General features: G+C 43.7%; 1 protein-coding gene across 1 annotated transcript in view; it reads left to right on the top strand.

The window, feature by feature from the left end:
* The window catches only part of LOC132390910 (uncharacterized), a 216,221-nt gene that overhangs the window by 90,663 nt on the left and 110,628 nt on the right, over positions 1-14,930 (top strand). The window contains exon 14 of the mRNA XM_059963445.1: positions 12,148-12,260. Within this exon, the coding sequence (XP_059819428.1) occupies positions 12,148-12,260 (113 nt within the window). The remainder of the gene's footprint in view (positions 1-12,147; positions 12,261-14,930) is intronic.

Below are 14,930 nucleotides of genomic sequence, written 5' to 3'. Positions count from 1 at the left end.
CCAGGTATGATTTGTAGAGGGCTATTTCAAGGGTGAAGAGACAATTTCAAATGAGGTTGAAGGTGACATTGGATACACAACAACTCTGGCAGGGTCTGCAAGACATTACTTCCGACAAAGTGAAACCCAATAGAATGAATGTCAGAGATCCTTCACTACCAGATGAACTCAATGCCTTTTATGTCTGCTTTGAAAGGCATAGAATTACAGCTGTGAAGATCCCTGATGCACCTGATGACCTGTGATATCTGTCTCAGGGGCCGATGTTAGGCTGTCTTTAAAGAGAGTGAACCCTTACAAGGCGAAAGGTCCTGATGGGATACCTGGTAAGACTCTGAAAACTTGTGCCAACCAACCTGCGGGAGTACTCAAGGACATTTTCAACCTCTCACTACTACAGACTGAAGTTCCCACTTGCTTCAAAAAGGCAACAATTATACCAGTGCCTAAGAAGAAGAACGTGAGCTGCCTTAATGACTATCGCCCGGTAGCATTCACATCTACAGTGATGAAATGCTTTGGGAGTTTGGTCGTGACTAGACTGAACTCCTGCCTCAGCAAGGACCTGGACCCTTTTCAATTTGCCTATCAGCACAATAGGTCAATGACAGATGCAATCTCAATGACTCTCCACACGGCTTTAGACAACCTGGACAACACAAACACCTATGTCAGGATGCTGTTCATCGACTATAGCTCAGCATTTAATACCATCATTCCCACAATCCTGATTGAGAAGTTGCAAAACCTGGGCCTTTGTACCTCCCTCTGCATATGGATCCTTGACTTCCTAACCAGAAGGCCACAATCTGTGCGAATTGGTGATAACATGTCCTCCTTGATGATGATCAACCCTGGCGCACATTGGGGTGTGTGCTTAGCCCACTGCTCCACTCTCTATATACACTTGACTGTGTGGCTAGGCATAGCTCAAGTACCATCTATCAATTTGCTGATGATACAGCCATTGTTGCTAGAGTCTCAGGTGGTGACGAGAAAGTGTACAGGAGCGAGATATGCCAACTAGTGGAGTGGTGCCACAGCAACAACCTGGCACTCAATGTCAGAGAGACAAAGGAGCTGATTGTGGACTTCAGGAACAGTAAGGCGAAGAAACACATACCGATCCTCATAGAGGGATCAGAAGTGGAGAGTTCCTGCATGTCAAGATCCCTAAGGATCTAACCTGGTCCCAACATATCAAAGTAGTTATGAAGACAGCAAGACAATGGCTGTACTTCATTAGGAGTTTGAAGAGATTTGGCATGTCAACAAATACACTCAAAAACTTGTATAGATATACCATAGAGAGCATTCTGACAGGCTGCATCACTGTCTGGTATGGGGGCGGGGGGAGGTGGAAACTACTGCACAGGACCAAAAGAAGCTGCAGAAGGTTGTAAATCTAGTCAGCTCCATCTTGGCCACTAGCCTACAAAGTACCCAGGACATCTTTAGGGAGTGGTGTCTCAGAAAGGTAGTGTCCATTATTAAGGACCTCCAGCACCCAGGGTATGTCCTTTTCTCATTGTTACCATCAGGTAGGAGGTACAGAAGCCTGAAGGCACACACTCAGCGATTCAGGAACAGCTTCTTCCCATCTACCAATGATTCCTATATGGACATTGAATCCTTGGACACAACTTTGCTTTTATAATGAACAGTATTTCTGCTTTTTTTTTTCATGTTTTTTAAATCTATTTAATATACGTATACTGTAACTGATTTATTTATTATTATTATTTTATTTATTTATTTTCTTTTCTGTATTAAGTATTGTATTGAACTGCTGCTGCTAAGTTTACAAATTTCACATCACATGCCGGTGATAATAAATCAGAGATAGCGTGCAACAGAGATGATAGAAAGGACAGGCAAGAGATGAGGCATAAGCACAGCCAGTGGGATGAGTTACAGGGTAATAGAGGCGTGGTGCAGTTAAAACAGAAAGGAATAAATACTGGACTGAAAATGTTGTATTTGAATGCTCGCAGCATAAGAAATAAAATGGATGATCTTGAATGTTTAAGGGATGGCTCTTTAGAACAGCTTGTTGTTGAGCCCACTGGGGGGATCGGCTGTGCTGGATTGGGTGTTGTGCAACGATCTGGAGGTGATAAGAGAGCTTAAGGTTAAGGCTTAGGGAACAGTGATCACAAGATGATTGATATCACTTTGAGATTTGAGAAGGAGAAACGAAATGCCTATGTTTTTTGTATTTCAGTGGAATAAAGGAAATCACAATGGCATGAGAGGGGAACTGGCAAAAGTTGACTGTAAAAGGACACCAGCAGGAAAGACAGCAGAGCAGCAATACCTGGAGTTCCTGTGAAAAATGAGGGAAGTGCAAGACAGATATATTTCAAATAGGAAGAACTTTTCAAATGGAAGAAGGTCACTGCCGTGGCTGACAAGTGAAGTCAGGGCCAAAGTTAAATCAAAAGAGAGGGCATACAAGGAAGCCAGAGCTAGTGGGAAGATAGAGGATTGGGGAGCTTTTAAAATCTTGCAGAAGGAAACTAAGAATGTCATTAGGAAGGAAAAGATGAATTATGAAAGGAAGCTGGTGACTAATATCAAAGAAGATACTAAAAGCTTTTTTAAATATAAAAGGGTAAAAAACAGTTGAAGGTAGATATAGGACAAGTAGAAATAGATGCTGGAGATATTGTAATGAGAGATGCAAAGATGGCAGAGGAACTGAACGCATATTTTGCATCAGTCTTCACAGTGGAAGACATCTGCAGTATACTGGACATTCAAGAGTGTCAGGGAAGTGAAGTTTGTTCAGTGAAAATTACGACTGAGAAGGTGCTCAGGAAGCTCAATGGTCTTAGTGTGGATAAATTTCCTGGACCTGATGGAATGCACCCTCAGGTTCTGAAGGAAGTAGCTGGAGAGATTACAGGGGCATTAACAACGATCTTTCAAGAATTGATAGATTCTAGCATTGTACAGGATGACTGGAAAATTGTAAATGTTATTCTGCTATTTAAGAAGGGTGGGAGGCAGAAGAAAGGAAACTATAGACCTGTTAGCCTGACACCAGTGGTTGGGAAGTTGTTGGAATTGATTGTTAGGGATGGAATTACAGAGCACCTGGAGGTACATGACAAGTTGGCCAAAGCCAGCATGATTTGCTAAAAGGAAAATCCTGCCTGACTAACCTACTGCAATTTTTTGAGGAAATTACAAGCAGGGTAGGCAAAGGAGATGTAGTAGATGTGGTATACTTGGATTTTCAGAAGGCCTTTGACAAGATGCCACACATGAGGCTGCTTAGCAAGATATGAGCCCATGGAATTACAGGTAAGTTACTAGCATGGGTGGAGCATTGGCTGATCAGCAGAAAACAGAGAGTGGGAATAAAGGGATCCTATTCTGGCTGGCTGCCGGTTACCAGTGGAGTTCCACAGGGGTCATTGTTGGGACAGCTGCTTTTTACGATGTATGTCAATGATTTGGACTGTGGGATTAATGGATTTGTGACTAAGTTTGCTGATGTTACAAAGATAGGTGGAGGGGCGGGTAGTGTTGAGGAAACAGCGAGCCTGCAGGGAGACTTGGATAGTTTCGGATAATGGCCAAAGAAGTGGCAAATGAAATACAATGTTGGAAAGTGTATGGTCATGCACTTTAGTGGAAGAAATAAATGGGCAGACTATTATTTAGATGGGGAGAGAATTCAAAATGGAGAAATGCAAAGGGACTTGGGAGTCCTTGTGCAGGTCACCATAAAGGTTAACCTTCAGGTTGAGTTGGTGGTGAAGAAGGTGAATGCAATGTTGGCATTCATTTCTAAGGGTATAGAATATAAGAGCAGTGGTGTGATGTTGAGGCTCTATAAAGCACTCATGAGACCACACTGAGAGTATTGTGTGCAGTTTTTGGCTCCTTATTTTAGAAAGGACATACTGAGATTGGAGACTATTCAAAGAAGACTCACGAGAATGATTTCAGGAATAAAAGGGTTACCGTATGAGGAATGTCTGGCAGCTCCTGGGCTGTATTCCCTGGAGTTCAGAAGAATAAGGGGGGAGTTCAGAAGAATAAGGGGGGTTCTCAGAGAATTTTAAAAGGCCTGAACAGATTAGATATGGCAAAGGTATTTCCCATGGTAGGAGAGTCTAGGACAAGAGGGCATGACTTCAAGATTGAAGGTTGTCCATTTAGAACAGAGATATGGAGAAATTACTTTAGTCAGAGGTGGTAAATCTGAGGAATTTGTTTCCACGAGTGGCTGTGGAGGCCAAGTCATTGAGTGCATTTAAGGCAGAGATAGATAGGTTCTTGATTACCCAGGGCATCAAAGGATATGGGAAGAAGGCAGGGGAGTGTGGATGACTGGAAGAATTGGATCAGCCTCTGATTGAATAGCAGAGCGGACTCAATGGGCTTAAATGGCCTAGTTCTGCTCCTGTATCTTATGGTCTAATAAACCTGATACTGATTCTGATAAAGTGAAAGATGTGGGGAAGCAGAGTGAGGAAGGAGAGATGATGGGAAGGTCATGAGAGCAAAGAGAAAGGGCAAAACAGCAAGAGGGATGAAGATTAACAAGGAGTGGGAGAAAACAAAAGGGAGAGGTTACCGTAATTTGCAGAAATTAATGTTGCCACCATCATTTTGGAGACTAAATTGAAATATGAGTACTGCTCCTCAAATTTAAGTGTTGTTCCTCAATGTTGAGGAAGAGGGGGTTCTTGACAGATATATCATTATGAGAATGTGAAGAGAAATTAAAAGTGGTCCATGGTACTTAGTCTTGTTCAGGCTGAAACACTAAGATCTATGACAGAGAAAAATGATGAAATTAAAAAGAAACATTTGAAACTCTCTAATAGACAGAAATTCATTGGGTCACGTGCTGTTCACTGTGTGAAAGAAATTCTGCTGATGCCTTGGCCACTGTCTCTCTTATGTGACCATGCAGGCAAATGTAGAAAAACATCCAGGTTTAGACGTTCAATCACAAACAAGAAAAAATCTGCAGATGCTGGAAATCTGAGCAATACACACAAAATGCTGGCAGAGCTCAGCAGGCCAGGCAGCATCTATGGATAAGAGCACAGTTGACACTTCAGGCTGAATCTCTTTGACAGGATTGGAGAATAAAAGCTGAGGAGTAGATTTAAAAGTAACACACACAAAATCCACCAGCATTTTGTGCGTGTTGCTTGAATTTCCAGCATCTGCAGATCTCCTCGAATAGATTTAAGAGGTGAAATGAGGGGAGAGAGAAACACAAGGTGATAGGTGAAACCTGAAGGGAGAGGGATGAAGTAAAGAGCTGGGAAGTTGATTGGTGAAAGAGACAGAAGGCCACTTAAGAAAGAAAAGGGGGTGGAGCACCAGAGCGAGGCAATTTGCAGGCAAGGAGATAGGGTGAGAGAGGGAAAAGGAGGGCATGGGAAATGGTGGAGGTGTAGGGGGCATTGCTGGAAGTCTGAGAAATCAATGTTCATGCCATCAGATTGGAGGCTACCCAAACGGAATATAAGGTGTTGTTCCTCCAACCTGAATGTTCCTCTCTCCACTCCCCCCCCCACTTTTAAATCTACTCCTCAGCTTTTATTCAGCCCGAAATGTCGACTGTACTCTTTTCCATAGATGCTGCCTGGCCTGCAGAGTTCCTCCGGCACTTTGCGTGTGTTTCTCCAGTTTAGATGTTGTCACTTGCAGAACAGTGACCTAGTGTGAAGCTCTCTCCAGGAAGAGCAATATTGTTAGTAGGCAGTGGACATAGCAATAATGTCCGTGAACATGAGACATATATTTGGTAGCTACTATCTCTCCTTTATGAAACAAGTGGAAATATTCACACAAAGGTGAAAAACATCCTCTTGTGAAGCTGTTGTAAAGATAAGGTCTTGAACATAGTATTCATAACAATGACATTTGATAAAACCAAAGCTCCGGTAAAGTAAGGTATTGTTCTTCCATTGTGTGTGACTGAAGTGGAGAAGTGTGAAGGAAGCCACACCCTCCCAAACCATTGCAAACATACTGTATGGTTCAGGCTATGTTTGTGATGACCTTGAGTTTGCAACAACTCATGTTACAGCGTCGTCCTACAGTCGCTAAGGAACATGTTTTGGACTTTGCTGAAGAAGCTAAAAAAAACTGTTAAGAGCAGACAGTTAAAATGATTTTCACAAATAGGTCTAAGTTTACAGTAATAAATACAAAGCTTGCCCAGAGTAGTGCAGTCTTCAAAATCACACAAAAAAAAAATCTGCAGTTGCTGGAAATCCAAAGCAAAACACACAAGATGTTGTAGAAACTGAACAGGTCAGGCAGCATGTATGGAAAAGAGTAAGCAGTTGACATTTTGGGCCAAAATCCTTCATCAGGAGTCCTTGACTGTGTACTCTTTTCCAATAGATACTACAGTCTTCAAATCAAGATACTGTCTACTGTCAGGAGAGCTGTAATGAAAATCCTCAAGACGATAAAAGAAACAAAGGAACCATGGTTGAACACCACCACATTCAGAAATTGCAAACTGTTGCTCATTTTGCAAGTGGAAACCCTCCTTCAACAACACACAGAGAAGTGGGTATTTAAAGTAAATGAGTGAAGTCCCTCTGCAATGGACTCATCATCTGGCTCCAAAATCTTTTCAACACTTTCAAGGCAAAAATCAGAATCAGCGGGAGTGGGGGGGGGGTGAATACTGTTCTATTTCCTACAAGTGCCCATTAGGGTTGCCCATTATCCTGAATTAGAAATATATTGCAGTTTCTTCATTGGCACCAGGCCTAAATCCCGAAACGCCTTAGCCATTGATATTGGCAGTGTCTGATTGAATATCTATAGTGTGCTTACAGAATTGTATCAAATTGCTTGAAATATGCAAGTTCTTCCCAAAGCCAAAGCTGGACGATTAGGTGATAATTGTTCCCATTAAATTTTACATGGATTTTGCAGCTAAGAATTGTGGTTTTCCAGTTTTTATCTCGATGGTTAGCATGGTAGAATTGCCCTGTTCTGCCCTTTTGGTAACTGATAAATTACAAGCAGTTCATCAGTGGTTAATGTTATAAATATCCTATGTGTGTTATTCAGGTACAGCAACAGAAGCAGAGATTGAGAAACAAAGTTGTGATGCTAAACTTTGGGAGGAGGCCTTGGACACTTGCAATTATCCTGCATTGAGATATGTTCTTGACATTTAACTATATATAACATCTCATCTATTTCTGAGAGTTTGCATGTAATTATTGGATCATGAGAACACATTACCACTTATTTTACAGGAGAATGGCTTGCAAGGGTAGATTTAGATTTCAGAAGTATGTCCTGAAAGCACAAATTGTAAAAGGCATAACAAAGACTACAGTAAAGATATAGTACCTACAGATCACCTTAACCAACAAGTTTAGAAAATGGATGGAGATAAGAGGGTGAATTTGAGGACAAATTCAGTGTCAGGTCAAGAATAAAGGCAGAAAAACAATGAAATTTTATAAAGTTGTTTTTTTCAAGAAGTTACCAGGAAAGTTAATGAAAGAAAGATAATGGATGTTGTGTACATGGAGCTTAGCAAGTTCAACAAGTAGTAAGTCAAATTAGGCACTGGTGTTGTGGGAGAAGCCAGTGGTAGAAAGTTGCTTCTCTTTGGAGGCCTGTAACTAGTGGTGTACCACAGGGCCTGGTGTTAGGCCCTTTGTTGTTTGTCATCTTTATCAAAGATTTGGATGATAATGTAGTAAATTGGATCAACAAATTTGTGGATGACACCAAGATGAGAGGTGGGTAGTGGACAGCAAGGAAGGCTACCAAAGCTTGACTAAATATCTATAGGTGTCAGGATCCAGTCCGGTCTGGAGTTCGCGTTTCGGGTCTCGATCCAGTCCGAGTGCTCCGGACTCCGGGTCTTGAAGCTGTCCCTCCCAGCCCCTTTGAGCCTGTTAAGATCAGCCTGGATCAAGGAGGCACACCTGTGGCCAATTCGGCTGCAGGTGCTTATAAGGGGCTGTGGGACAGAGACTGGGTGGGTGGTTGTTTTGTATCCTGTTTGCTCTGGAGCAGGTTTAACCTGCTCTATATATGGTTTGTTTGCTCTGAATCTTCATATCCTGCCCTTTGCCTGTTCTGCATCTGGCTCTGCAACTCACTCTGTACCTGTTTTACCTGATTTGTCAGGCTTTTCCTGCTCCTCTTGGGTGTGCTGGTCCTGTTGTTCTGTCTTTTTTGTCTTGCCTGTGCTTTTGGTTCCCTTTACCAATGTACCTGTTGGATCACTGTAGTTCTGCTCCTCACCCTGGACCCAGCTTCCTACCTGTTGCCTCTGTTGGGTGGGTCCAGCTGGACTGCTGCTGCCTGGTGGGGGTTCTGCCCCCTCCTACCCGTTGCTTCTGTCGGGTGGGTCTGGCTGGACTGCCGCTGCCTGGCGGGGGTTCTACCTTTTCCACCTATTGCTCCCTAAGGGTTGTGCCCCACACCTGCCCAGGTGTCCGTGACTGGCCCAGGCCTCTGTGCTCCTGCCTGGGAGGTGGCCCTGCCCGGGATCCCTGCGACCCACCATGAGGAACCTGCCTGCCTGCCTGCCCCGAACTGTGGGATCTTCCTGCCTGCCTTGTCTGAACTCTTGGATCCAGCCCTGCCTGCATTAACCCTTAAATGCCATGGCATCCCCATCCTGTTCTCCCCCTACTACTTCAGTGTCTGTGTCCTGCGTTTGGGTCCATCCGGCCCCCGTTCCTGACAATAGGGTGCTTACAGCATTGTGTCAAATTGCATGAAGTGTGCAAGTTCTCCCCAAAGCCAAGGCTGGATGATTAGAACATCATTGTTCCCATTAAATTTTGCAGCTGAGGATTGTGGTTTTCCAGTTTTTATCTCTGGTTAGTGTGGAAGCAGGCAAATAGGCTGAAAAATGGCAGATGGAATTTGAAGCTTACAGGTGTGAGGTGCTGCACTTTGGGAGGGCAAACCTGGGTAGAACTTGAGGCTGATTTGTACTTGTGCATTTGTACATCTACACTGTAGGTACCACGTACCCTACGCTGTAGGGTGATGTGCACCTCCCCAAAAAATAACTTGCGCATCATGGCGATGCAGACTGCAACAACTGTGATTGGTCGGCTTGGTAGCATCTCATTTCCTCCTACGCATTTCCGGTTGCTTCTTCTCCGCCATGTCTGTACACCAATGTGAAATAGATGAATCAAATTGACCTGCCAACATGTGAAAATGTTTGAAATGCATTTCCTTGTCCATGTCTCTCATGAAGAAACTCAACACAGTGGCATAGAAACCCCACTGCCAACTAGCTTTTTGGCGCACAACAACGCATGCTCGCTACGGCGTAGAGCCTACGCAGCAGTGAAAATCAGGGCTACGGGGTAGGCTGTACGCACAAGTATAAGTCAGCCTTTACACAGTGCGCGGTAGGGCAGTGAGGAGAGTGTTAGACAGACGGTCTGGGAATACAGGTTCATAAGTCCTTGAAAGTGGTGCCACAGGTAGATGCAATCAGAAAGAGAGCTTCTGGTACATTGGCCTTCATAAATCAAAGTATTGAGTACAGATGTTATATTGAAGTTATAGCTACTATTACTGTTATAGTTAGTATTCTAAAGACTTGCTGAGTATGCCTACAAGAAAATGAATCTCATAGTGACATATATGTATTTTGATAATAAACTTACTTTGGACTTCGAACTTTGAAGTTGTATATGATGTTGGTGAGGCCTGTTATGGAGTATCATGTCCAGCTCTGCTCACCTACCTACAGGAAAATTTATATGGATGTTACCAGGACTTGGAGGACCTGAGTTTTGGGGGAAGATTGAGTAGGCTGGAGTGCAGGAGAATAAGGGGAGGTTTGACAGAGGTATACAAAATTATGAGGGGTATATATTGGGTTTTTCAGTGAGGTTGCATGGGACTAGAACTAGAGGTTATGGGTTAGCGATGAAAATTGCAATGTTTAAGGGGAACAGGAGGTGGCCCTTCTTCACTCAGTGAGTGGTGAGAGTGTAGAACGAGCCAACAGTGGGAGTGGTGGATGTGGGTTCAACTTTAACAGTTAGGAGAAATGTGGATATATACATGGATGGGAGGGTATAGAGGGCTATGATCTCAGTGCAGATCGATGGGGCTAGGCAGAATAATATTTCGGCAGGGACTAGATCGCCCCATTTCTGTGCAGAAGTGTTCTATGGCTCTGACTCTAAATAAAATAGATGGAACAAGCTGAAATACATTATTGAAAAATTCAGAGATTTTAAATTTTTTCCTTTTTCCAAAGCAGTGAAAACATAGAAGAGGAAGGTTCTATAAATACTATTGTTCTCTTGGGGAGGCAAGAAATGGTGATTCATACTCATTAAAGATGATTACATAATTTAAAATGCCATTACTTTGGCTAATTACCTTAGTGACAATGCTTCAAGGAACTTTCATGGGCTGAAATGGCTTTCATGAGAGGGGATAATTTTAAGGTGCTTGGAAGTAGGTACAGAGGCGATGTCAGGGGTAAGGTTTTTTACGCAGAGAGTGGCCAGTGCGTGAAATGGGCTGCTGGCGGCAGTGGTGGCGGTGGAAATGATAGGGTCTTTTAAGAGACTCCTGGATGGATACATGGAGCTTAGAAAAATAGAGGGTAAGCCGAGTCATTTCTAAGGTAAGGACATGTCTGGCAGAGCTTTGTGGGCTGAAGGGCCTGTATTGTGCTGCAGGTTTTCTATGTTTCTATGCTTCTCTACATGACTTTGATGAAGTTTTAACATTTAAAAAAAGGCAAGAAGAATTTGATACTGTAGGTCATTTCCCCTGATATTTATCATCTGCCTCCAGTTCTGAACCTGTCCAAATGGGATAAAGGCTCATCAATCACAACTCAGAATTTTTTTAAAAAAGTCATAGTTCCACATTCTGTAGATTATCCAACCTCACCTGTACCCTCTACCCTAACCAGAGTTCCGCAATACAGAAATAGATAGCACAGGGCATATCTCAAAAAGCGTAGTTGGTTGGCAACAGGCTCTATAGCAGGCAGAATAATTCAATAAACTTTTTGGGATGAACACTATCCTTAAGCTCAAGATTTAGTAACTGTTACCTTCTTGTACATTTTTGTCAAGTGAAATTGGATTAAAGCGGTATCAAGATTTGTCAATTTTCTTATTAATAAAAGGGAGGTGTTGTACTACCAACCAGCAATAATATCACAGCTGCACTCGGAGGAAAAATAATAAAGCCCTTATCCACCGAGGCTAAATTGATGGAAATCAAAAATAAGACAAGTGCAGTCACTGATGTGATTATCCTACAGGGACCCCTACAGCAACTAAGACAGTGAGGACAGAGATGCATGTACATCGGGGAGATGTGTAAAAGCAATAGGTGTTATAGTGGGTGACTTCAACTTTGAATTATAGAGTCATAAAATCATACTTCCCCAATATAGACTGGGATCTCCATAGTGCAAGAGAATTCAAGGGTCTAGAATTGGTGAAGTGTATCCTAGAGAGTTCATCAACTAGAGGAGAGGCCATACAAGGACCTTACACTGGGAAATGAGCCAGAAAGGTGACTGAGCTTTCAGTGGGAGAACATTTAGAAAATAGTGCTCACAACTCCATAAGCTTTAAGATAGCTAACAATAGGTATGGTCATTGTGGAAAAACATTAAAGTTCAAAGTTAAGTGCATTTATTATCAAAGTATGTATACATTATATAACCCTGAATTTCATCTGTCACACCTCACTATCAGGTGTGGGCAAGCTTGCCAACAAAAAGTCACTAGTTGAAAACATCGATGGTAGACTGCAGCAGCACATTAGTGCAGGGGGTTTTATTTAGTGCCAGGTGGAAAAAGTGCAATAACTGCCCAAACGTTGTGAAGAAAAGAAGTATTTACAAATAGACAAAGGAAAGCAAACATGTGTACAAAACTTTACAAATACTTTCTCCACAATACACTTTGTCTTTAGCTTTCCAATATGCTGGCTCCCTTGGAGTGACATGGCTGACAATTGTTCCTCTACGTTTTGACATTATGCCGCTATTTTCAGTGTGTGGACATGCATTAGATCCAGTATATTCTCAGTACTTTTCTCCACACATAGACTGAGTTCCACTTTCCCACTATGGCATCCCTGGTTTGGTTGTCTGTATCCATTCTAAAATTACAGTCTTTTGTTGCCTGCCAAAGGTGAGTGGACAACTGTCGAACCGTCTCACCTTGTCTTTGGGCAAGCAGATGAAAATGCTGCCCGGCAAACGTAGTGTTGACCTAGGGAACGAAGTAAGCATTCAGCGCTGCCGCCCAGTCTGTGACTTGTCCTGTGTTTGGTAGTGTTGAGAATATATCCTGCCCATCTGGCCCAGCAAGGTGCAAAAGTAGTGCTCTCCTTAGTTTTGTATTATCTATTGTGTTGTTGTCCACAATCAGTCCTTTAGTGTTGGCGTAAAGTTCAAATGAGCTGACCCACTGTATCCATCTCGGATCTAGTGTAGCTGGCTCCATAAAACACTGGAAATGTTGGATCTCTGGTTTCTCCATTTTCATCAACTAACATTAAACTTACTTTCAAAAGTCATATCTTTGTCACCGCTGTTGTGTATTTGCAACCTATCTTAGTATTTAATCAGATAGTGCAGATATCCTGACTCGCTTCATGCTTTGACCGTGTCTTTAATTCTTATTCTCGCTTCCATATGCCCTCACCTCACGTGTACTGTCCCCGAATGACGACGACTCACCATACTTGACAAGTGTCAAACTACATTAACTGACACCTTTTCAATACATGACAGCATTGACTTTTCAGAAGTAAATGCAAACCCTGCGGGACTCACCCCAGGCTTTGCACACTCACTCTCAGAGGGATCGATCACTCCCAGGTCCAACATGGTATGGATCTCAGCCTCAAGTCGTTCTGGGACTCGATAAGGTTGTTGCCGGATGGGGGTGTTGTCTTTCAAGAGAATGGTGTGTGCTGCCATTGTCGTTCAGCCAGGACGGGGCTGGAAGGGAGAAGGTACTGCTGGGAGACTTGGTTTAACCCCTCCTGCTGTTGAGGGGTCAGATAGCCCAGGTTGGGCTTTGTAGAAGCACTCCAAGCCTGCAGATCTTCAGCCATCTCTCCCCTTCTTCCTCCACCTGTTGGACCATCAAGGAAAGCTTTGGGTCCTGCCTTTTCTTCCACTCCCTCAGTAAGCAGAGATGAATTGTCTGAGAAGCCTTTCCTTTCCCCAGATGGAGTGTTTCACAGGTGACTGAACCTTGCTTCCTCAGAACTTCAAAAGGCCCCTGACACTCAGCCAAGAGTTTATTGGTGGAGGTGGGAAGTAGCAGAAGGACCTTCTGACCGAAGGTGAACTCACAAGGCCATGCCCAACTCTTCTGGTTCTGCTGGGTCTTCTCCATATTGCACCAAGCCTCCTCTCTGTAGGCCTCCAGGCGATCCCTCATTTGTAAGACATGAGAGACAATGCCCTCACCTGTGCTGCCATGGGGCTTGTCCTCCCGCCGGTGGCAGAGCAAATCGAGTGGTCCCTGGACATCCCCCCCCGTACAGGAGCTCAAACAGAGAGAAGCCAGTCGATACCTAGGGAAATTCCTGATATGCAAAAAGGAGGAAATGTAGCCAGTCTCTTCCTGTGTCAGACACAAACTTTCTCAGTGTGTTCTTGAGGATTTGATGAGCCCTTTTGACATAGCTATCCATTTGGGAGTGGTAGGGTGTGGTGTAGATACCTAAAACACCCAGCTGTTGATGTCATTGAGACATGGGGCATGAGGTGAAATTGGTGTCTTGGTCAGTGAAAATGTCTTCAGGGAAACCCACCCGGGAGAAGGGTTGTACTAGGGCAGCAATGGTTTTAGGGGTGGTGATGGAACCCAGCAGCAGAGTGGCAAATGACCAAAGTATAACAGAAGCTGGAGCTGCTTTTCTCCAGAGGGCCTACAATATCCATAGCAGTGAGTTTCAAAGGGGTGGTTGTGATGGGCAAAGACTGAGGTGGGTCCCTGTTAGTGTGGTGGAAGTGGCAGGTCTTTGGTACTCAGGGCAGGAAGTACAATATTGCTTGTCATCAGGTGGCCAATAGGGTCTGTGGTGTACTATCAGGTAAGTTTTCTGCTGGCTGAAATGGCCGGCCCAGGTGATGTTGTGAACAAGATGTAAGACGAGGGGCCTGCAAAAGGTGGGTACTACTGGTCGGTTGTCAGGGGTACACACTAGATACAAGATGTGATTTTCCAGCAGGCAGCTATCTTTACAGCTATAGGACCCCTTGTTATCTTCCCCCTTCATCTGAGTATACAGAGGAGCCCGAGACTGATCTGCTCACTGTAAGGTAGCTATGTTTGTGCCATTGATCTGTGGCGAGGTTTATGGTGCTGGGTGGGTGGTCAGGTGTACCTAATGCGTTTCTGACGTGATTTACGTGGCCCTTTCTTACCACCTCAAATAGGCTATCAGCCACTGCTGGCAGTGGGTCCATCCCAGCTTCAATTTGGGACCATGACAACACAGTGCAGGACAAGATTTCAGTGGAGTCAACATTATCCAATAAATCTACTAGGACCAGTAAATCTCTACCAATAACCACATCTTTTGGCAAATCACTGACCACACCCATCCACAGTAGGTATATATTGTCTACCACCCCAAGGGTAGCATCAGCAGTAGGATACCTTTTAATATCCCCATGTACAGATTGAATCATAGTATGTTTGTAATAATCAACAAGATTAGGTTGTACAAATTCTGTTCTGACCAAGGTAACCATACTTCCTGTATAGAAGAGAGCATGCACCAGGACTGGTACTTCAGCCGAACATTTTACCTGGTTCTCCCCCCTTGCAAGGTGCACAGCCACTCCTGCACACAGCCATGAGGCGCCCCCCTCCCTCGGCACGTAATAATAGCTGGACAGTTAGGTTTTTCTAAAAGACAAGCAGAAGCCT

This window comes from Hypanus sabinus, chromosome 3, assembly GCF_030144855.1.
Source record: "Hypanus sabinus isolate sHypSab1 chromosome 3, sHypSab1.hap1, whole genome shotgun sequence".
NCBI lineage: Eukaryota > Metazoa > Chordata > Chondrichthyes > Myliobatiformes > Dasyatidae > Hypanus > Hypanus sabinus.
Note: the sequence above shows the minus strand (reverse complement) of the source record. Positions and strands in the feature narration are given on the sequence as shown.